The sequence below is a fragment of the Oratosquilla oratoria genome, chromosome 42 (genome assembly GCF_046742065.1).
Source record: "Oratosquilla oratoria isolate Oo_2021 chromosome 42, ASM4674206v1, whole genome shotgun sequence".
Lineage (NCBI taxonomy): Eukaryota > Metazoa > Arthropoda > Malacostraca > Stomatopoda > Squillidae > Oratosquilla > Oratosquilla oratoria.
Genome location: NC_134818.1, coordinates 35,278,802 through 35,296,683, shown reverse-complemented (window position 1 = coordinate 35,296,683; position 17,882 = coordinate 35,278,802). Strand labels below are relative to the sequence as shown.

The following is a 17,882-nucleotide window of genomic DNA, read 5'->3' as shown; positions in this document are numbered from 1 at the left end:
CTTGTCAGGGGGAAAAAGCCTTGGTATATGTATGTATGTATGTTTGCATCTTTCCAATCTTGCGGCACCTTTCCTTCTTTGAGTGAAAAGTCTATTATCTTGTATAATTTGTTCATCAGTTCATCTATACACTCTTTCAGTATCCAATTTGCAATTCCACCCGGTCCATGCGATTTCCTAACATCTAGATTTTTTATTTGGTCTCTTATTTCTTTCTGTGTTACCTTTATTTCTTTCATTTTAGGGGGTCTTTCTTGTTGTCCATCTTCCCAAATTTTTAAGCTCTTAATTGTAAAAACAGACCTGAGATGTCTGATCATAACTTCTGCCATTTCTGTGTCGTCCATATATTCTTTATCTCCTTCATGTAGTTTTACAATTTCGTGATTATCCTTTAATTTATCATTTACATATCTGTAAAAGAGTTTAGGTTGATCCTTACATTTGTCTATAATATCTTTTTTATAATTTCTTTTTTCCTGCGTATATTCACATATTTGTTCCTAAATTTTATATATGTTTGCCATTTGGATGTTCTTTGTCTCTTTTCCATCTTTTCCAGGCTTTGTCTCTTCTGTCTTTAGCCTCATTACACATTTTGTTATACCAACACTTTATATAAATCTCTTTTTGCTTCTTCTTTGGTATATATTTTTCAATTCCTTCTTTGTACTTTTCTTTGAATATGTTCCATTTGTCTTCCATCTTTGTTTCTTCTTTAGAGAATTTATCCCAGTTTGTATTTTGGAAAAATGTTCTTAGTTTTACAAAATCCGTTTTGTTGTACATTAATCTTCCTTCTCTATGTTTATCATTCCTTCCTACATTGTTTTGTACTTATAATTCAAATTCCATTAGTATATGGTCCCTCTTTCCAATTGGTGTTTTATACTCCATTTTGTTCACAATATTTGGTTTAGAAGTTAATATTAGGTCTAGTTTTGATGGTTCCTCATTATTTCTATATCTAGTATTTTCCTTAACTCATTGTGTTAAGGTCTATTTGATGGTCATATCCAGTAGAATGTTGCTCCAGAGTTCTTCTTCCCAGATTATATCCTTTGCATTAAAATCACCCATAATTACTGTTACCACCCTCTTTCAGTAACTCATTTAGCACATTCATTGTGTCACTATCAGACCAAGCCTGTGTTTTTGGTGGCACATACAGTGCTACAAATTTTCTGCTTTTCATATTTTTGTTTACGATTTTAATCATAATTAATTCCACATTATCTTTGTCAAATTTAAACCCTTTTTGGTCAATATCATGACACATCCTCCCTGCTTGTCTGTTCAATTTTTTGCCCAGTGGTTGTATAGACCTTGTATTTACCTAGTTGTAATATACGGGAGGGGAGCTATGCTCGTGGTGACCCGTCTTTGTATCTCTCCGCATCAAGTTTTATCTTAAAATCTTGTATAGTGTTAGCACATACTGTTTTGTTGTCTAATTTGTTCCATATATTTATCGCTCTGTGTGGGAAACTGTTCCTTTTCAAGTTTTTTCTATAAGTATCCTTTTTCAATTTTTTTCCGTGTCCTCTTGTTTTACCATTGTCCCACATTAATAGGTCGTTCCTGTCTAAAACTTCCATTCCTTTCATTATTCTGTAGATAGTTAGCAAATCTCCTCTTTCTCTTCTTTGTTCCAGAGTTGGTAGGTTCAATTTGGATAGTCTTTGCTCATATGTTAGTTCAGCGAGTGTCGGTGCTAGTTTTGTTGTCGCTCTTTGTAATCTTTCTAGTTTCTTAATATTCTTTTTGGTACTGGGTGTCCAAAGGGATGCTGCGTGCTCGAGTTTTGGTCTTATTAGTGTAGTAAGTATTTTCCTTATCATTTCTTTGTCCATATAGGTAAATGCCACTTTGCTTGCTCTCAATAAGTTGTAGGTTTCTCCGAACATCTTGTTTATATGTTTATCTGGTTTCATGTCCTTTCCAATCATCACTCCAAGATCTTTTTCATAGTTTGTTTTATCTATTTTTTCTTCCCCAACTCTGTAATCTTTTGATATTCTATTTTTACTCTTTCCAAATTCCATTATGCTGCATTTCTTAATATTGAATTTTACTTCCCACTTTTGAGTCCAATTCCATATTGTGTCCAGATCTTGTTGCAATGAGTTGCAGTCCTCTTCCGTTTTTACCTTCTTAAGTAATTTTGCATCATCTGCAAAAAAAATTATATAGCACTCCACGCCTTCATTCATGTCATTAATGTATACAGCGAACATGATCGGGGCCAGTACTGATCCTTGCGGGACCCCGCTTTTTACTTCTTCCCAGTTGGAGAATTTTTCTCTAATTACAACTCTCATTTTCCTCCCAATCAGAAAGTCTTTCATCCATTCCAATAATTTTCCTCTGATGCCACCTTTTGACTCTATCTTATTTATTAGTTTCCTATGAGGTACCTTATCGAATGCCTTTTGCAGGTCCAGAAAAGCACAGTCTGCCCATCCATCTCTTTCTTCTATTATGTCTACTAATCTTGAGTAAAAGCAGATCAGATTTGTTGTCCCACTATACTTTTGATAGAGATCCTTTCAGTTTTGTATTCACAATTCCCATAATGTCAGGTTTCTCTATTTCTAGGTAGTCATTTAGTTCATTAATTCTAGAGATCATACCATCGATATTTGTGTATGCCACTTTTAGTTTCATATTTTCTTCTTTTTTTGTTTAAGTTTCCATTTTTCTGATGTACCATTCTTTCAGTCTCAAGTCCATTACTCTCCAAAAAATAAAAAAATTTCCATCTCTGTTCTTTTCTCATTTCTATCATTTGCTTCAATTCTGAGAGCCTTGTCTTTCTCTTTTTCCTCATCACGCATTTCCTTTTTTATCCATGTTTGAATTTCTTGCTGTTTGCTAATTTGACCACTTTTGATAATACCTCCTCAACTATCATTTGAGTTCTTAGATTTATTTTCAGATGTCTATGTTGTTTTTCTTTTGAATATTTGCCTATCCTGTGAATTTCGTCAATTTCTTGATCAATTTTGCCCTTTGTCCTGTATTTCTTTCAAAATTTCCTTAGCTATTTCCTTTTCCTTTTCTCTCTGGTATTTATACATATGTTTTTCCTGGATACCATGGACCACAATTCACTTACCTTTGTCAACTGTATCTCTCACCCAGTTTTCCTTTTCTTTAATTACTTTCATGATGGTTTCTTTTGTATTTTCCTTCATCTGCTTTTGTACTATTTCTCTAAAAGATATTTTTTTATTTTCCTGTTCTTGTTTCCATTGATTTTTTATTTCAATGAGGTCTGTTTCTTTAATTGACTCTTCCATGTTTCCGGTCACTACCTGTAATTGCTCTTTGACCTTTTTCAGTTCTTCATTTTTACTTTTGTCCTCATTTTTCATTCTTTCGTTTTCTCTTTTGAGAATATCAATTTCGCTCTTTGGGTCACTCAACTCTCTAATCATTTGATTGTTACTCTTACGCAAGGTAATCAATTCCCTAAGTATAGCTCAGTAGTCCAATTTTAAATATGATTTCTTCCAATAATTCGTTTACTTCACAATTTCTTAATACATTACTATATCTAACTTCTCTATCTATATCTAAGCTTTTACCTATTTCTCCTGGATTTCTTTGAAAACCTGGAAAACTCTTGTTCTCCCACCTTTGGTTTATCCTTGGAGTGTCAATTAAACATGTTTTTTTGAGGATGACGCCTCTTGGTGATTCCACCTTACTTATGTCCAGGCCTCTCTTCATTGGTTCGTTCAATATCCTTTCATCTTTTTCCATTGTGCCAACTATACTCATTTCAAGAACTGGATTATACCTTATTGGTCACACGAGAAACATGATTGTATTTATCTAGTTGTATTATATGGGAAAGGAAGCTATGCTCGTGGTGACCCGTCTTTATATCTTTCAGCATCAATTTTTATTTCTTAAATCTTGAATAGTGTTTGCACACATTGATTCTTTATCTAAATTATTCCAGGTATCTTACTCTGTGTGGGAAGCTATTTTTTCAGATCTCTTCTATAGTTATCCTTTTTGAGTTTCTTTTCGTGTCCTCTTGTTTTACCTTGTTCCCATTTTAGTAAATAATTTCTATCTAGGATTTCCATTCCTTTCATGATTCTATAATCAGCAGATGTCCTCTTTCTCTTCTTTGTTCCAGAGTTGGTAATTCCAATTTGGACAATCTTTGTATGTTAATTTGGAAAGAGTTGGTGCCAACTTTGTCACTGCTCTTTGTATTCTTATTTCTTTATATTCTTTTTAATACTGGGTGTCCATAGTATTGCTGTGTACTCCAGTTTTGGTCTTATTAGTGTAATTAATATTTTTTCAATAATTTCCTCATCCAAGTAGTCAAATGCCACTTCAATTGACCTTAATAGGTTGAAGGTTTCTCTATTTTATTGATATGTTTGTCTGGTGTCATGTCTTTGCTATGTCTGTCCATCTGTCAATGAAGCAGATTCTGGGTCAGTTTCTGGTTGGGGCCATTATGTGTAAAATCTTGTCCACCTTGCATTTCATTAGAACTTGATAGATGGCTACCTACTGTTTACAAGGTGTTTCCACTCCACTCCTTATTTTAAGTTAATGAAACTTGTTAAATCTAGAGAACTACTGTGGCATTCCAGGTTTTCTAACACTTTCTTGTGCTCCTTTTGGTAATGTTTTTTTGTGTATTGAAGTTGACAAATAAAGACATTCCTTATGGATTCTTGGACCTGGCATTCCTCTAACAAAATTTAGCAATGGAGACCAATTCATCTTCAGGGTACAAATCACTATTGCTTTCATAATCTCCTTGCCACTCATCATGAGGAACTACAATACCTTCATACTTAATGTTTAATCTGGATGTGGCCTTGAAATGATTATTCTGAGGAACTGTTGATTTAATGGTGAGTCCCTCTAAGCTGGGGAAGGCATCCAACCAAAAATATTGACAAGAATATAACTGTTCTGTTGCTATCAATGTTGCATTTTTAACTGATGCATGACCACAATACTTCAAGTAATTATTTGTCCACATTGAACAAGTGACATTTCTCAAGTGCAGTGTCTCTACATTTGGAAAAGAGGCCACAATCAAATGTAACAACTCAGGGTCTATCTTCTCTACCTCTTGTTGGAATGTTATTGTCAATTCCTTTACTTGACTAAATTGGTCCCTCCCTGTATTTACCCATCTCTCATCTGGACATGCTGGATATGCAAACATGAGGTGTTTCAGATTAGGAAAGTGAGCAAGAGAACCAAATGCTTCAAGAACACTAGTAGCTCCTTCCAGTTCTATGCAAAGGATTTGTGATGCATATGAATCCTTTATGGTTTCAAGAAATTTAACGTTTTTTACACCTAATTTTTCTACAGTAGTCCAGTTTTTCAAAAGATTGTTTATAAATTCATAGCCAAATTTAATCTCATAAAAAATGATTAAATTAGTTGGTTTCAGTCCTGAACAGATGGACAAATCATCTTCAAAATTGTAAAATAGGCAATCCCCTATAATGAAGTTCTTGACATTCATAACACCTTTACCAAATCTGGTACTTTCAGCTTCTGCAAAGAGACTTCCAATACCCCAATAGGCATCATGTTCTCCTTCTATGAAACGAAGCAAATATTCTTCTTCAGGTAGATAAAAAGATTTGAGTTTGACATCTGGATACATGTACACCATGGCATGACAAAATGAGGAATGATAGTCAACAACATCAATGTAAAATTTCTTTAATCTTGGGAAAGATAACTGCCTTCTTCCTTCCTCCTCAATTTTTTCCATCAAATCATAGTAGTTCTTACTTCCAAGAAAAACTTGAGCAGCCTTTGCAAGAACACCTCCATCTTTCCCAATCTCTGAATAATACATATCTGCAATGATCTCAAGCTCCTCAAGGTTCGGAGTCTTAGAAATGCCGTCTAAAATGTAATGGCTGAGCACTGGAACCTCTACCCTCATCACATTGGGAGAATGATGCAACAGGTCCCTCACTATCCTAGTTTGCCAGGCATACAACTTGTTGCTTACCAATTTCAGCCTCTTTAAAGCCAAAGGACTAACTCGTGTGAGCACTTCCTGATAAAGTTCTTCATCCACTTCATGTGACAGTTCATCTGTGGACTGACAGATGCAGTCAATAGTTACGCTGTCAAACAAATATGAAATTAGCAAAGCTGACCATGCTATGTCCTTATTCTTCCACTTCTCTGCAGCAGCCTTCATGATAGCTCCTTTCATGGTTTCATGCATGGGTGAGCAGGGGTCCACAGTGATGTCATTTTCCCACCAGTCTTTCACTGTGTCCAGCCACTTCTGAAATGTACTGCAATTAGTCAGGGTATTTCTGATAAGCAGTTGTCCATGACAGACTGAGAATCTTTTAATATGCTTGGGACCAGAAGTCTTTTAATGTTTGGATTTTTTCAGTTTTCAAAATACATATTTAAAAAACATTAGTATTTAGTGGCTATTTCCCAATAATCAGTGGCTCTATCTATGGAGATAATATCATACCCAAGAGATGGACTCATACAGGTGTTAATTAGTTTACATACAGTTCACTAAGAACTACACACAACTGTACTTCCTTGGCATGGTTCCCGACACTTGAGAAGACATAGATACCATACAAATTACTCAAAACAATGCATTAATAGTAAGTACAGGGCACACTAAAATCACTCTAAAAGAACAAAAGCAAATGAGGAGAAAGACTTGGAGGTGTTGATAAAAGAAAACCTATCAGCTAAAAGACATATCAGCAGGATTGTGGGAGAGACATATGGACTACTGCAGAAGATTAAAGTGGTGTTCCATTATATGGATGAAGAGATGATGGAAAATGTCATGTCATCGAAACTCTGATGTGTTCAAGACTGGAATATGCGTCAGTAGTATGGTCCCCAGAGAGGATATAAACAAGATTGAGAAGATACAAAGGGCAACAACCAAACTGATACCCAGCCTGGTAGATAAATCATATGAAGAAAGACTAAAAGTACCGGGTCTTCCGACGTTGAAAGATTGAAGAGAAAGAGATAACATAATTACAGTGTTCAGGTCACTAAAGGGGATAGACTGCATTGATAGAAAAGATCTCCTGATCAAAGATGGGAGGGCTTTAAGAGGTCATGGAAGTAAATTAAAGAAAGACCACATATCAAAAGGATATGAAGAAATACAGTTTTCAATATACAGTATATGTATATGTGGAATACCTTAGGTGATATAACCCAAGTTCAAACAATACATGAGTTCAAATATAAATATGATAATTGGAAATCAAAGATATAGATACATGAATTTGAACCTAAGTATTTTAGAAAATTAGAAAACAGGAGATGGGGCCCAACAAGCATTGCTCCTTTCCTGTATACTACAACTAGGTAAATACACACACACAAAAAGTATGATTAAAAGAGAAAATGAAAGGAAAATGAGGATAGAAACAAAAATGAAGAACTAAAGAAAGAGGTCAAAGAACAATTACAAGCAGTGACTGAAAAGATGGGAGAATCAATCAAAGAGACAGATCTCATTGAAATAAAAAATCAGTGGAAACAGGAATGTAAAAATAAAAAAAATCTCTTTCAAAGAAATAGTACAACAGCAGGTAGAAGAGAATGCAAAGGAAACAGTGATTAAGGTAATCAAAGAAAAGGAAAACTGGGTGAGAGACACAGTGGATAAAAAGAAATGCATTGTGGTGTACAGTATCAAAGAAAAACAATGTACACAAATACCAAACAGAAAAAGAGAAAGAAATTGCAAAGGAAATACTGAAAGCAGTTCAGGATGAGGGTCAAGAGTTGAAGAAGGAAATTGATGATGTGCATAGGATGGGTACATACTCTAAATAAAAAAAACTATAGGCCAAAGAAAATCAAACTAAGGACTCAAATGATAGCTGAAGAGATACTATCAAAAGCGGCAAAACTAACAAATAGCGAAAATTACAAAAATGTGTGGATAAAAAGGAAATAAACGTTGAAGAAACAGAGAAAGATAGGGCACTAAGAAATGAAGCTAAGGAAAAAAACAAGAATAGATTGGAGACTGAAAAAAATTAGTTTTTTTGGAGAGTACTGGATCTGAGACTAAGAAAATGGTACATACATACATATACCAAGGCTTTTCCCCCTTACAAGGGAGGTAGCCAAAAAGAAAAAGGCATGAAATCATTCCCACCCATTCCATCCCTAAATACACTCCACTCCCCTCCACCCTCCCTCCCATCTTAGCACCTCCTGGATGATGGGTCATCCCTGCACCTTGTCCACTGCCCTGGGTCAGAAGCAGTGTCGCAAGACACAGCACATCCACAGCAAGGCCGCTTCATTAAATTGGTGACCCCCACCTCTCCATCCACCCCATGCATAAAAGGAGAAGATGGGGAGAAATCCCTTTGGGCTGCATCAAATTTTTCTCACACATACTACCTCACCCCCTATCCCCCCACCCATTCCACCTCGTGCATCACAACATCATCCATATTCAACCATTCTCCATTCACCCGTCTTCTGTCCCGTCCTTCCTCAATAGATATTCCCCTCTTCTCCAAAGCCCCCTTCACCCCATCCATCCATCTCATCCTGGGACATCCACTCATGTTCACTCCCTCCACATCTGCCTTCCACACCTCTTTTACCAGTCTTTCCTCACTCATTCTTTCCATGTGTCCAAACCATCCTAATACTCTTTCATCAACCCTCTCTCCCAACTCCCTTTCCACCCCTGTTCTCCTCCTCATTTCTCACTCTGTCTAGCCTAGTAACCCCCATCATACTTCTCAGACACCTCATCTCAAACACATTCAAACTCCTTCTCTCTTCCTCTCTTATGTTCCATGTTTCTGTTCCATACAGTGCTGTTGGCACATCACTCCTTCATATAGTCTCCTCTTAGCATCCATTCCCAAATGTCTATTCCTCATTACACTTTTTAATCCGCCAAGGCATTTACTCGCTTCTCTCAATCTACATTACCTCCACCTTCACTCCACCTTTTCCTGCCACATTTGCAACCAAGTATCTAAAACTATTCACTTGCTCCAGTCGCTCTCCCTTAATGCTCACTTCCAGTCTCCTGCCACTTTCACCCCTTGTACATCTCATCACCTTACTTTTACCCACATTTATCTTTAGCTTTCTTCTATCACATACTCTCCCAAACTCTGTCACCAACTTCCTCAATCCCTCCTCCGATCCTGCCACAAGCACAGTGTCGTCAGCAAACAACAGCTGGCTCACCTCCCACTTTTCTCCATTTTCTTAAACCATCTCCAATCCCTGACTCGCTATCCTTGCATTTACCTCTCGCACTACCCCATCCATGTATAAGCTGAACAGCCAGGGGGACATAACGCATCCTTGACGAAGTCCCACCTTTACCTCGAACCACTCACTCTCTCCATTTCTTATCCTGACACAAGCTCTACTACTCTCGTAAAAACTCTTGACAGGTCCTAGAAGCTTTCCTCCTATCCTGTATATCCACAAAACCTCCCATAGTGCCTTCCTGTCTACTCAGTTGTAAACCTTTTCCAGATCCATAAAAGCCCAAAAAACTTCCTTACCCTTTCCTATAGCTTTCTCACATATCTGTCTTACCACAAAGATCTGATCTACACAATCTCTAGCCATCCTAAATCCACACTGTTCCTCACCAATTACTCCCTCTGTTCCTCTCCTAATCCTCTCAATCAAGATCCTCCCATAAGCCTTCCCAACTACACTTAACAAGCTAATCCCTCTGAAACTACTACACTCACACTTGTCCCCTTTTCTCTTGTAAAGTGGAACTGTACAGGCACCTCCAGTCCTCTGGCACTCTACCCTCTCTACAGCATACATTAAATAACCTCACCAGCCAGTCCACCATCACTGTACCTCCTTTTTTTAGACATTCTGCATGGCATCCATCCAGACCAGGTGCCTTACCTGCTTTCATCATCTTAACAACTGCCTTCACTTCCTCCTTCCTTATTTCTCCTCCATTTTCCTCACTCATCACAGTCATTTTCTTAGCATTTCATATGAGAGGTACAAAGAAAATAAAAGAGAAGTAAAGCATAAGGTAAAGGAGGCAAAGAGGAGAGCAGATGTGAAATGGGGTAAGAGTATGACAGAAAATTTTGAAAGTAATAAAAAGATGTTTTGGAAAGAAATTAAGAGAGGAAGAGGAGGCAAATCAAGTAGAGAAGAAAAGGTAAAAGGTGCAGATGGAGAGGTGATAATGTAAGAGAAGGCAGTAAGGGGAAGATGGGCAGAATATTTTAGGGAGTTGCTTAATGTGAAGGAGGATAGGGAGGGAAAGATAGTTGCAGTGGGAAATGCTAAGAAAATGGTACATAAGAAAAATAGAAACATAAACCAAAAATGAGGAGAAAAGAAAAAATTAAAAGTGGCATACAAAAACATGGATGGTGTGATTTCTGGAATAAATTAATTAAATGACTATTTGTTAATAGAGAAACCAGACATAATGGGAATTGCAGAGACAAAATTGAAAGGTCCTATATCAAGTATGGTGGGACAAGATTTATACAACCATTGGTTGAAAAATAGAATGGATAAACAGGGGGGAGGAGTCATGTTATTGACTAGAAAGTGCTTAAATGTGATAAAGATAACAGAAGGTAAAGACAATATGGAAATGATCACAATTAAAGTTGAAAATAGCATTATGAACAGCAGAAAATTTGTAGTATATGTGCCACCAAAAACAAAGGCTTGGTCTAATAGCGATCACTCAAAATTACAGGAAGACACAAAGAATGAATTATCTGAGATACTGATTGATGGAGGAAACAATTACCGGTATGGGTGGCTTTAACCCAAAGGAAATAAATTGGGAAGAATTGACAATAAAAGGTAGAGAATCTGGGGCAACATTCTACTGGGTTTGACCATTTATTATACATTGACTCAATGGGTCAAGGAAAACACTAGATATAGAAACAATAAAGAACCATTGAGACTAGACTTGATATTTACTTCTGAGACTTAAAATTATGGACAAAATGAATTGTAAGACACCAATTGGAAAGAGTGCCCACATACTAATAGAGTTCAAACTTATGGAACAAAATGATGTGAGAAGAAATGAGAAACAGAGAAGGAAGATTAATGTACAACAAAACAGACTTTGTAAAACTTAGAAAAAAAATCAAAACGCTAACTGGGAAAAAATTTCAAATGATGAAACAAAGATGGAAGAGAAATGGAGCATACTTAAAGAAAAATACAAGGAGGGAACAGATGAATATATACCTAAGAAGAAATAAAAAAGGGTTTAAATAAAGTGTTGCTATGAAAAAAAATGTAGTGATGCTCAAGACAGAGGAGACAAAGCCTGGAAAGGATGGAAAAAAGAAGAAAAAGAAAGAAAAGAAAAGAAAAAAAAAACACCAAGTGGCAAACATACATCAAACTGAGAAAAGAATATGTAGATTTATATAGAGGGGAAAAAAGAAACTACGAAAAAGATATAATAGATAAATGCAAAGATCAACCTAAACAATTTTATGGATATGTAAAGGACAAACTAAAAGACAAAGGTGAAATAGTGAAATTGCATGAAGAAAACAAAGAATATATAGATATAGAAATGGCTGAATTAATGACTAGGCATTTCAGATCTGTATTTACAATTGAAAGCTCACAAATTTGGGATGAAGGACAGTGAGGAAGATCCCCCAAAATGAAAGAAATAATGGTGACAGAAAGAAATAAGGAACCAAATAAAGAACCTTGACGTCAGAAAGTCATATGGGCTTGATGGAATATCGAACTGGATATTGAAAGAATGTATAGATGAATTTATAGACAAAATACACAAGATAATTGACTTCTCACTCAAAGAAGGAAAAGTACCACAAGATTGGAAAAATGTAAATACGTATTGTACCAATATACAAAGGAGACAAAGAAAATCCAACAAACTATAGACCAGTATCCCTTACAAGCACAACTGCAAAAATAGCTAAAAAGTTATTAAAAACAAATGGATTAAACACTTGGAAGAGAACAATATACTAAACCCTAAACAATTTGGATTTAGAAGTGTTAGATCATGTACTACACACTTAATATGCTTTTACTCAAGATTAATAGAAATAATACAAGAGACAGATGGGCAGATTGTGCTTTCTTGGATTTACAAAAGGCTTTTGACAAAGTACCACACAAAAAGCTACTAAGAAAAATTGAAACAATAGGTGGAATACAAGGAAAATTATTGGAATGGATGAAAGATTTCTTGAACAGAAGAAAAATGAGGGTGGTACTTAGAGACAAGAACTCAAATTAGAAAGATATAAGTGGAGTCCCCCAAGGCTTTGTATTGGGTCTGATAATGTTTGCTATTTATATAAATGACATGGATGAAGGTGTGGAATGTTATATGAAACTATTAAAGAGAGTAAGTACAGAGGAAGATTGCAAATCTTTTCAAGAAGACCTGGACAAAATCTGGAAATGGAGTCAAAAGAGTGAAATGAACTTCAACATTAAGAAATGCAGTATAATGGAATTTGGAAAAAGAAAAAAAAAAAAAAAAAAAAAAGCTGGTCAATATGAAATTGGTACAAAGGAAGTAAAAAAAAGTAAACTCAGAAGGAGACCTAGGAGTAACTATCTCAAATGACATGACACCAGATAAACATGTCAACAAATTAGTTGGAGAAACTTTTAACTTATTAAGATCAATGAAAATGGCCTTTGACTACATGGATGAAGAAATGGTAAAGAAAATACTAGTTACACTGACAAGACCAAAATTGTAATACGCAGCATCTCTATGGACACCTGGTACCAAAAACACTATAAAAAACTAGAAAGAATTCAAAGAGCAACAACAAAGATGGCACCAACACTGCAATTTGACATACGAACAAAGGTTGGATAAACTAAATTTACCAACCCTAGACCAAAGAAGAGAGAGAGGTGATTTAATAAAAATTTACAGAATTATGAAAGGGATGGAAATTCTTGATAGGGATGACCTACTAAAATGGGACAGAAGAAATACAAGAAGACACAAGAAGAAACCTAAGAAAGACAGTTACAGAAGAGATCTGAAAATGAATAGCTTTCCACACAGTGATAGATATCTGAAACAAACTGAATGAGGAAACGGTGAGTACTAAAACTATACAGTCGAACCTCGAAAGCCCGAACCCCGAATGCCCAGACCCTCGTATGACCGGTCGAAATGAACAAAGGGCGGACTTTTCAAGGAAAGTTCCCTATTTGTCCGGTAGGTGGCAGCGACGGCCATACACGTGTACTCAAACCCGGCCTAGTCGAGCCGCCACCAGGGCTGCTGTTTCGTAGAATTTTGTACCAAAATGTAGTAAAATAGCGGCATGTGGCAACTGCACAAGGACATAAGGAAATTTTTTCTACATATCAGCGGGCTATTAAAAACATTCAAAAACTCAAACTTTTGTTTAAAAATCATAGAAATATTTATTAAATAATAAATGGTATATCAAAATGACTTTTATTGGTAATTGTGTTACTTATAAAATATCATACCCCAAAAGATACGTTTTTACCATGTAGAAAAAATTTCTACGCTAAAGTTTCAGCTTTCTTTTAGCGATAATAATATAAAAAAAAAAATTTTTTTATCTTACTGAATATGTTAGGGCATGGGGGCATTATATACACTCAAGAATAAAAAAAACTAGAACCAACATTTTGTTAAAGTTTGACAAGTATATCTTGCTATGGAAGTCTGCACACGCCCAAGAAAAATGTATGCCCCGGTATGGCAACACTCCCATTCTAGACGGCAGTGTAGAAAACGCGGCAACCCTGGCCGCCACCACTGTCCCACGTGCATACCTTCCGATATTTACGGTGTACTTAATAAAAAATACAGTACAGTACACTGTATTTACAGTACATTTACATGCCTGTATTACAGTTATTACAGAATTATTAGTATTATAGCATTATTGTTACAGTATTGTTATTATTACAGTGTTAGAGTATTATTCTTATGTGTTTCTATGCCATATCATACCTATACGTATACCACTACAAAAATCTACGGGTGTTAGGGCGATATTTTCGATGACTGGACTTTTGGCATGACCGGACCACCCTTCCCCCCTATTAGTCCAGGCTTTCGAGGTTCAACTGTACATGATTTTAAGAAAAAACTGGATGCAGAAAGATACAACAGTGGGTCACTATGAGCATAGCTCTCCCCCTGCAAAATACAACTAGGTAAATACACACTCATTTGGAAGAGAATAATATACTAAATCCAAACTAATCTGGATTTAGATATGGAAGATCATGTGCCACAAACTTGATTTGCTTTTACTCAAGGCTAATAGAAATAATGCAAGAAAGGGACTGATGGGCAGATTGTGCCTTCTTAGATCTACAAAAACATTTGATAAGATACCACACAAAAAGCTAAGAAAATTTGAAATAATAGGTGGAGTACAAGGAAAGTTATTGGAATGGATGGAAGATTTCTTGAGCGGGAGAAAAAGAGGGTGGTACTTAGAGACAACAACTCGACCTGGGAAGAAATGATAAGTGGAGTTCCACAAGGTTCTGTATTGGGTCTGATAATGCTTGCCATATATATAAATGACATGGATGAAGGTGTGGATGAAGAAATTCTTAAAAAAATATTGGTCACACTGATAAGGCCTAAACTAGAATATGCGGCAACATTGTGGTCACCCAGTACCAAAAAGAATATAAAGAAAATAGAATCCAGAGAGTAGCCACAAAAATAGCCCCTGCACTTGCAAACTTGTCATATGAGGAAAGATTGGCTAAACTGGAGTTACCGACGCTGGAGCAGAGAAGAGAGAGAGGTGACCTATTGACCATCTACAGAATCATGAAGGGCACAGAAATACTTGATAGAGAGAACTTGTTAACTGGGACAAGAGGAAGTAGAAAGAAAATAAAAAAAAATATAGCTACAGAAGAGATCTGAAGAAAAACAGTTTTCCACACAGAATGGACACTTGGAACAAACTGGACAAAAAAATAGTGTGCACAAAAACCGTTCATGAGTTTAACCCTAGAACACGGTCGTGGGTAATACTTATGTTAACACGGTCGTGGGGTAAATTTCACCCCATTTTGGAAAATAAGATAAAAATAGTTTTAATCAAAATTTAATAAATCTGAAATAATTGACACAAAATACAATGCCTATACTTTCAATTTCTCTGATATCTAACTTATTACTAAGGCAAAGTGAATCTTTTAGGGGCAATTTAAAAAAAGTACTAAAAATATGAAAATTTACTACATGGGCAATCAAAAAATATTAAAAAAAAATCTAATATTGGAACTGAAGTCTTGAGTGATGATCACACCACACCCAGGTCACAGGAGCCTCAGGTCTAAGAAACACAGCCTCCTAGTAGCAACACACACTATACGGGAGAATGTAAAAAAAAAAAGGGTTTTTTGTTAGTGAAAAAAGCCCCTGTCCTCTGCTGATTTTCATTGTATATTATCCACGAGTACACAGCAATTTATCATCCCATAGAAAATGCACATGAGCCATCTTCTTGTCTTGCGACCCACTGCATAGACTGAGCACATCTGGTCGAATGTATCGACCCCACCTTTGGTCTCATTATAAAAATTAATTATTTCAGGCTTCCCATTAGGCATGATAGCAGGATGCGTGTGCATTGTTGACATGAGGTGCACCAATTTCTTCTTTCTTCTTGATGTTTCTTTGCAGTAGGACACTGAAGTTATGTCCATGGTGAATAAGAAGGCACTTTACCCTGCCCTCCGATTTGCTGTGTCCTTCATTTCCCAAGGTATCTCTTTCTTGTTACTACGCACAGTACTAACGTGGGTCATGCCACAGTTGATCAGGAGATCAGTTGATTGGGCCACTGAGGTAAACCAATTGTCTGTGGTAACATTCCTGTTGGTTTTATGGCAAGGTTTAATGAGTTCCTTGGTGAAATGATGGCCAAGGTTTATGCCATCATGGGGTCTTGTGCCCTGTTTCCCCAGGTAGGGAATTGCACCCAACATGTACTTGCTGTTGCTGTCATTGATGAGGAACAGCTTCATTCCATACTTTGCTGGTTTGCTGGTGATATACATATGAAATGGGCAGTTCCCACAGAACCCCAACAGCTGCTCATCAACTGTAAGTGTCTCATGTGATAACGTACAAGTTTGCACGTTATCACGGCACTGGGGTAGAATTTACCCAACGCACCCCGTATGTGGCCCCACAAAGGCGCGAGTGCGGACACACTATCTTCTACCGGAAGAGCTCACAGCCAATTGAAGCTACCCTAAGACCCATGTGACTGCCTCAACCCACGCGGGCTGTGCCCACGTGAAACAAAGGGCGTGGGTAAATTTGACCCACAACCGTGTTCTAGGGTTAGGAGCAAACTAGACACTGCGAGATACAAAGGCAGGACACCACGAGCATAGCTCCCCTTCCCACAAAATACAACTCGGTAAATATATTTAAATTTCTCATCTCTTCCTCCCTTATGTTCCATGTTTCTGCCTTGTACAGTGCTGTCGGCATAATCACTCCTTCATACAATTTCCTCTTAGCATCCATTCCCAAATGTCTATTTGTCATTAAACTTTTTAATCCACCAAGGCATTTACTCGCTTCTATCAATCTACATTCTATTTCCACCTCCACTCCTCCCTTTCCTGCCACATTTGCACCCAAGTATCTAAAACTATCCACTTCCTCTAGTCTCTCTCCCTTAATACTCACTTCCAGGCTGCTGCCACTTTCTCCCCTTGTACATCTCATCACCTTTTACCCACATTTATCTTCAACTTCCTTCTTTTCCACACCTTCCCAAACTCTGTCACTAACTTCCTCAATCCCTCCTATGATCCTGCCACAAGTGCAGTGTTGTCACCAAACAACAACTGGCTTATCTCTCACTTTTCTCCATTTTCTTTAACTATCTCCAATCCCTGACCCACTACCCTTGCATTACCTTTCGCACCACCCCATCCATGTACAAATCAAACAGCCAGGGCGATATAACACATCCCTGATGAAATCCCTCCTTTACCCCAAGCTGCTACTCTCTCCATTTCTAATCCTAACACAAGCTCTACTACTATCATAAAAACTCTTAACTGCTCTTAAAGGTTTCCTATCCCATATATTTGCAATACCTCCCACAGTGTCTTCCTGTCTGCCCCCATCATAAGCCTTTTCCAGATCCATAAAAATCCAGAATACATCCTTACCTTTTCCTGTAGCTTTCTCACATATCTGTCTTGCCACAAAAATCTGATCAACACAACCCCTACCTATCCTAAACCCACACTGTTCCTCACCAATTGCTCCCTCTGTTCCTCTCCTAATCCTCTCAATCAAGATCCTTCCATAAGCCTTTCCAACTACACTTAACAAGCTGATCCCTTGTAAAGTGGAACTATGCTGGCACTCCTCCAGCCCTCTGGCACTCTACCCTCTCTTAAACAAACATTAAATAACCTCACCAGCCAGTCCATCATTACTGTACCTCCTTTTTACATTCTGCATGGCATCCATCCAACCCAGGTGCCTTACCCGCTCTCATCATCTTAACAACTGCCTTCACTTCATCTTTCCTTATTTCTTCTCCATTTTCCTCACTCATTACGGTCATTTTCTTAGTGTTTCCCACTGCAACTACCTTTCCTTCCCTATCCTCTTTCACATTTAGGAATTCCCTAAAATACTCTGCCTACTGTTCTCTCACTGCCTTTTCTTCCATTATCATCTCTCCATCTGCCCCTTTTACCTTTTCTTTTTTACTTGATTCACCTCCTCTTCCTCTCAATTTCTTTCCAAAACATTTTTTTATTACTTTAAAAAAAAATTCTGTCATACTCTTACCCCACTT

General features: G+C 37.0%; 1 protein-coding gene across 1 annotated transcript in view; it reads right to left on the bottom strand.

The window, feature by feature from the left end:
• Positions 1 to 2,686: 2,686 nt before the first annotated feature.
• Positions 2,687 to 17,882, bottom strand: part of LOC143021617 (uncharacterized) — a 41,013-nt gene continuing 25,817 nt past the window's right edge. The window contains exon 5 of the mRNA XM_076179219.1: positions 2,687 to 6,307. Coding sequence (XP_076035334.1) covers positions 4,727 to 6,307 — 1,581 coding nt within the window. The 3' untranslated portion in view covers positions 2,687 to 4,726. The remainder of the gene's footprint in view (positions 6,308 to 17,882) is intronic.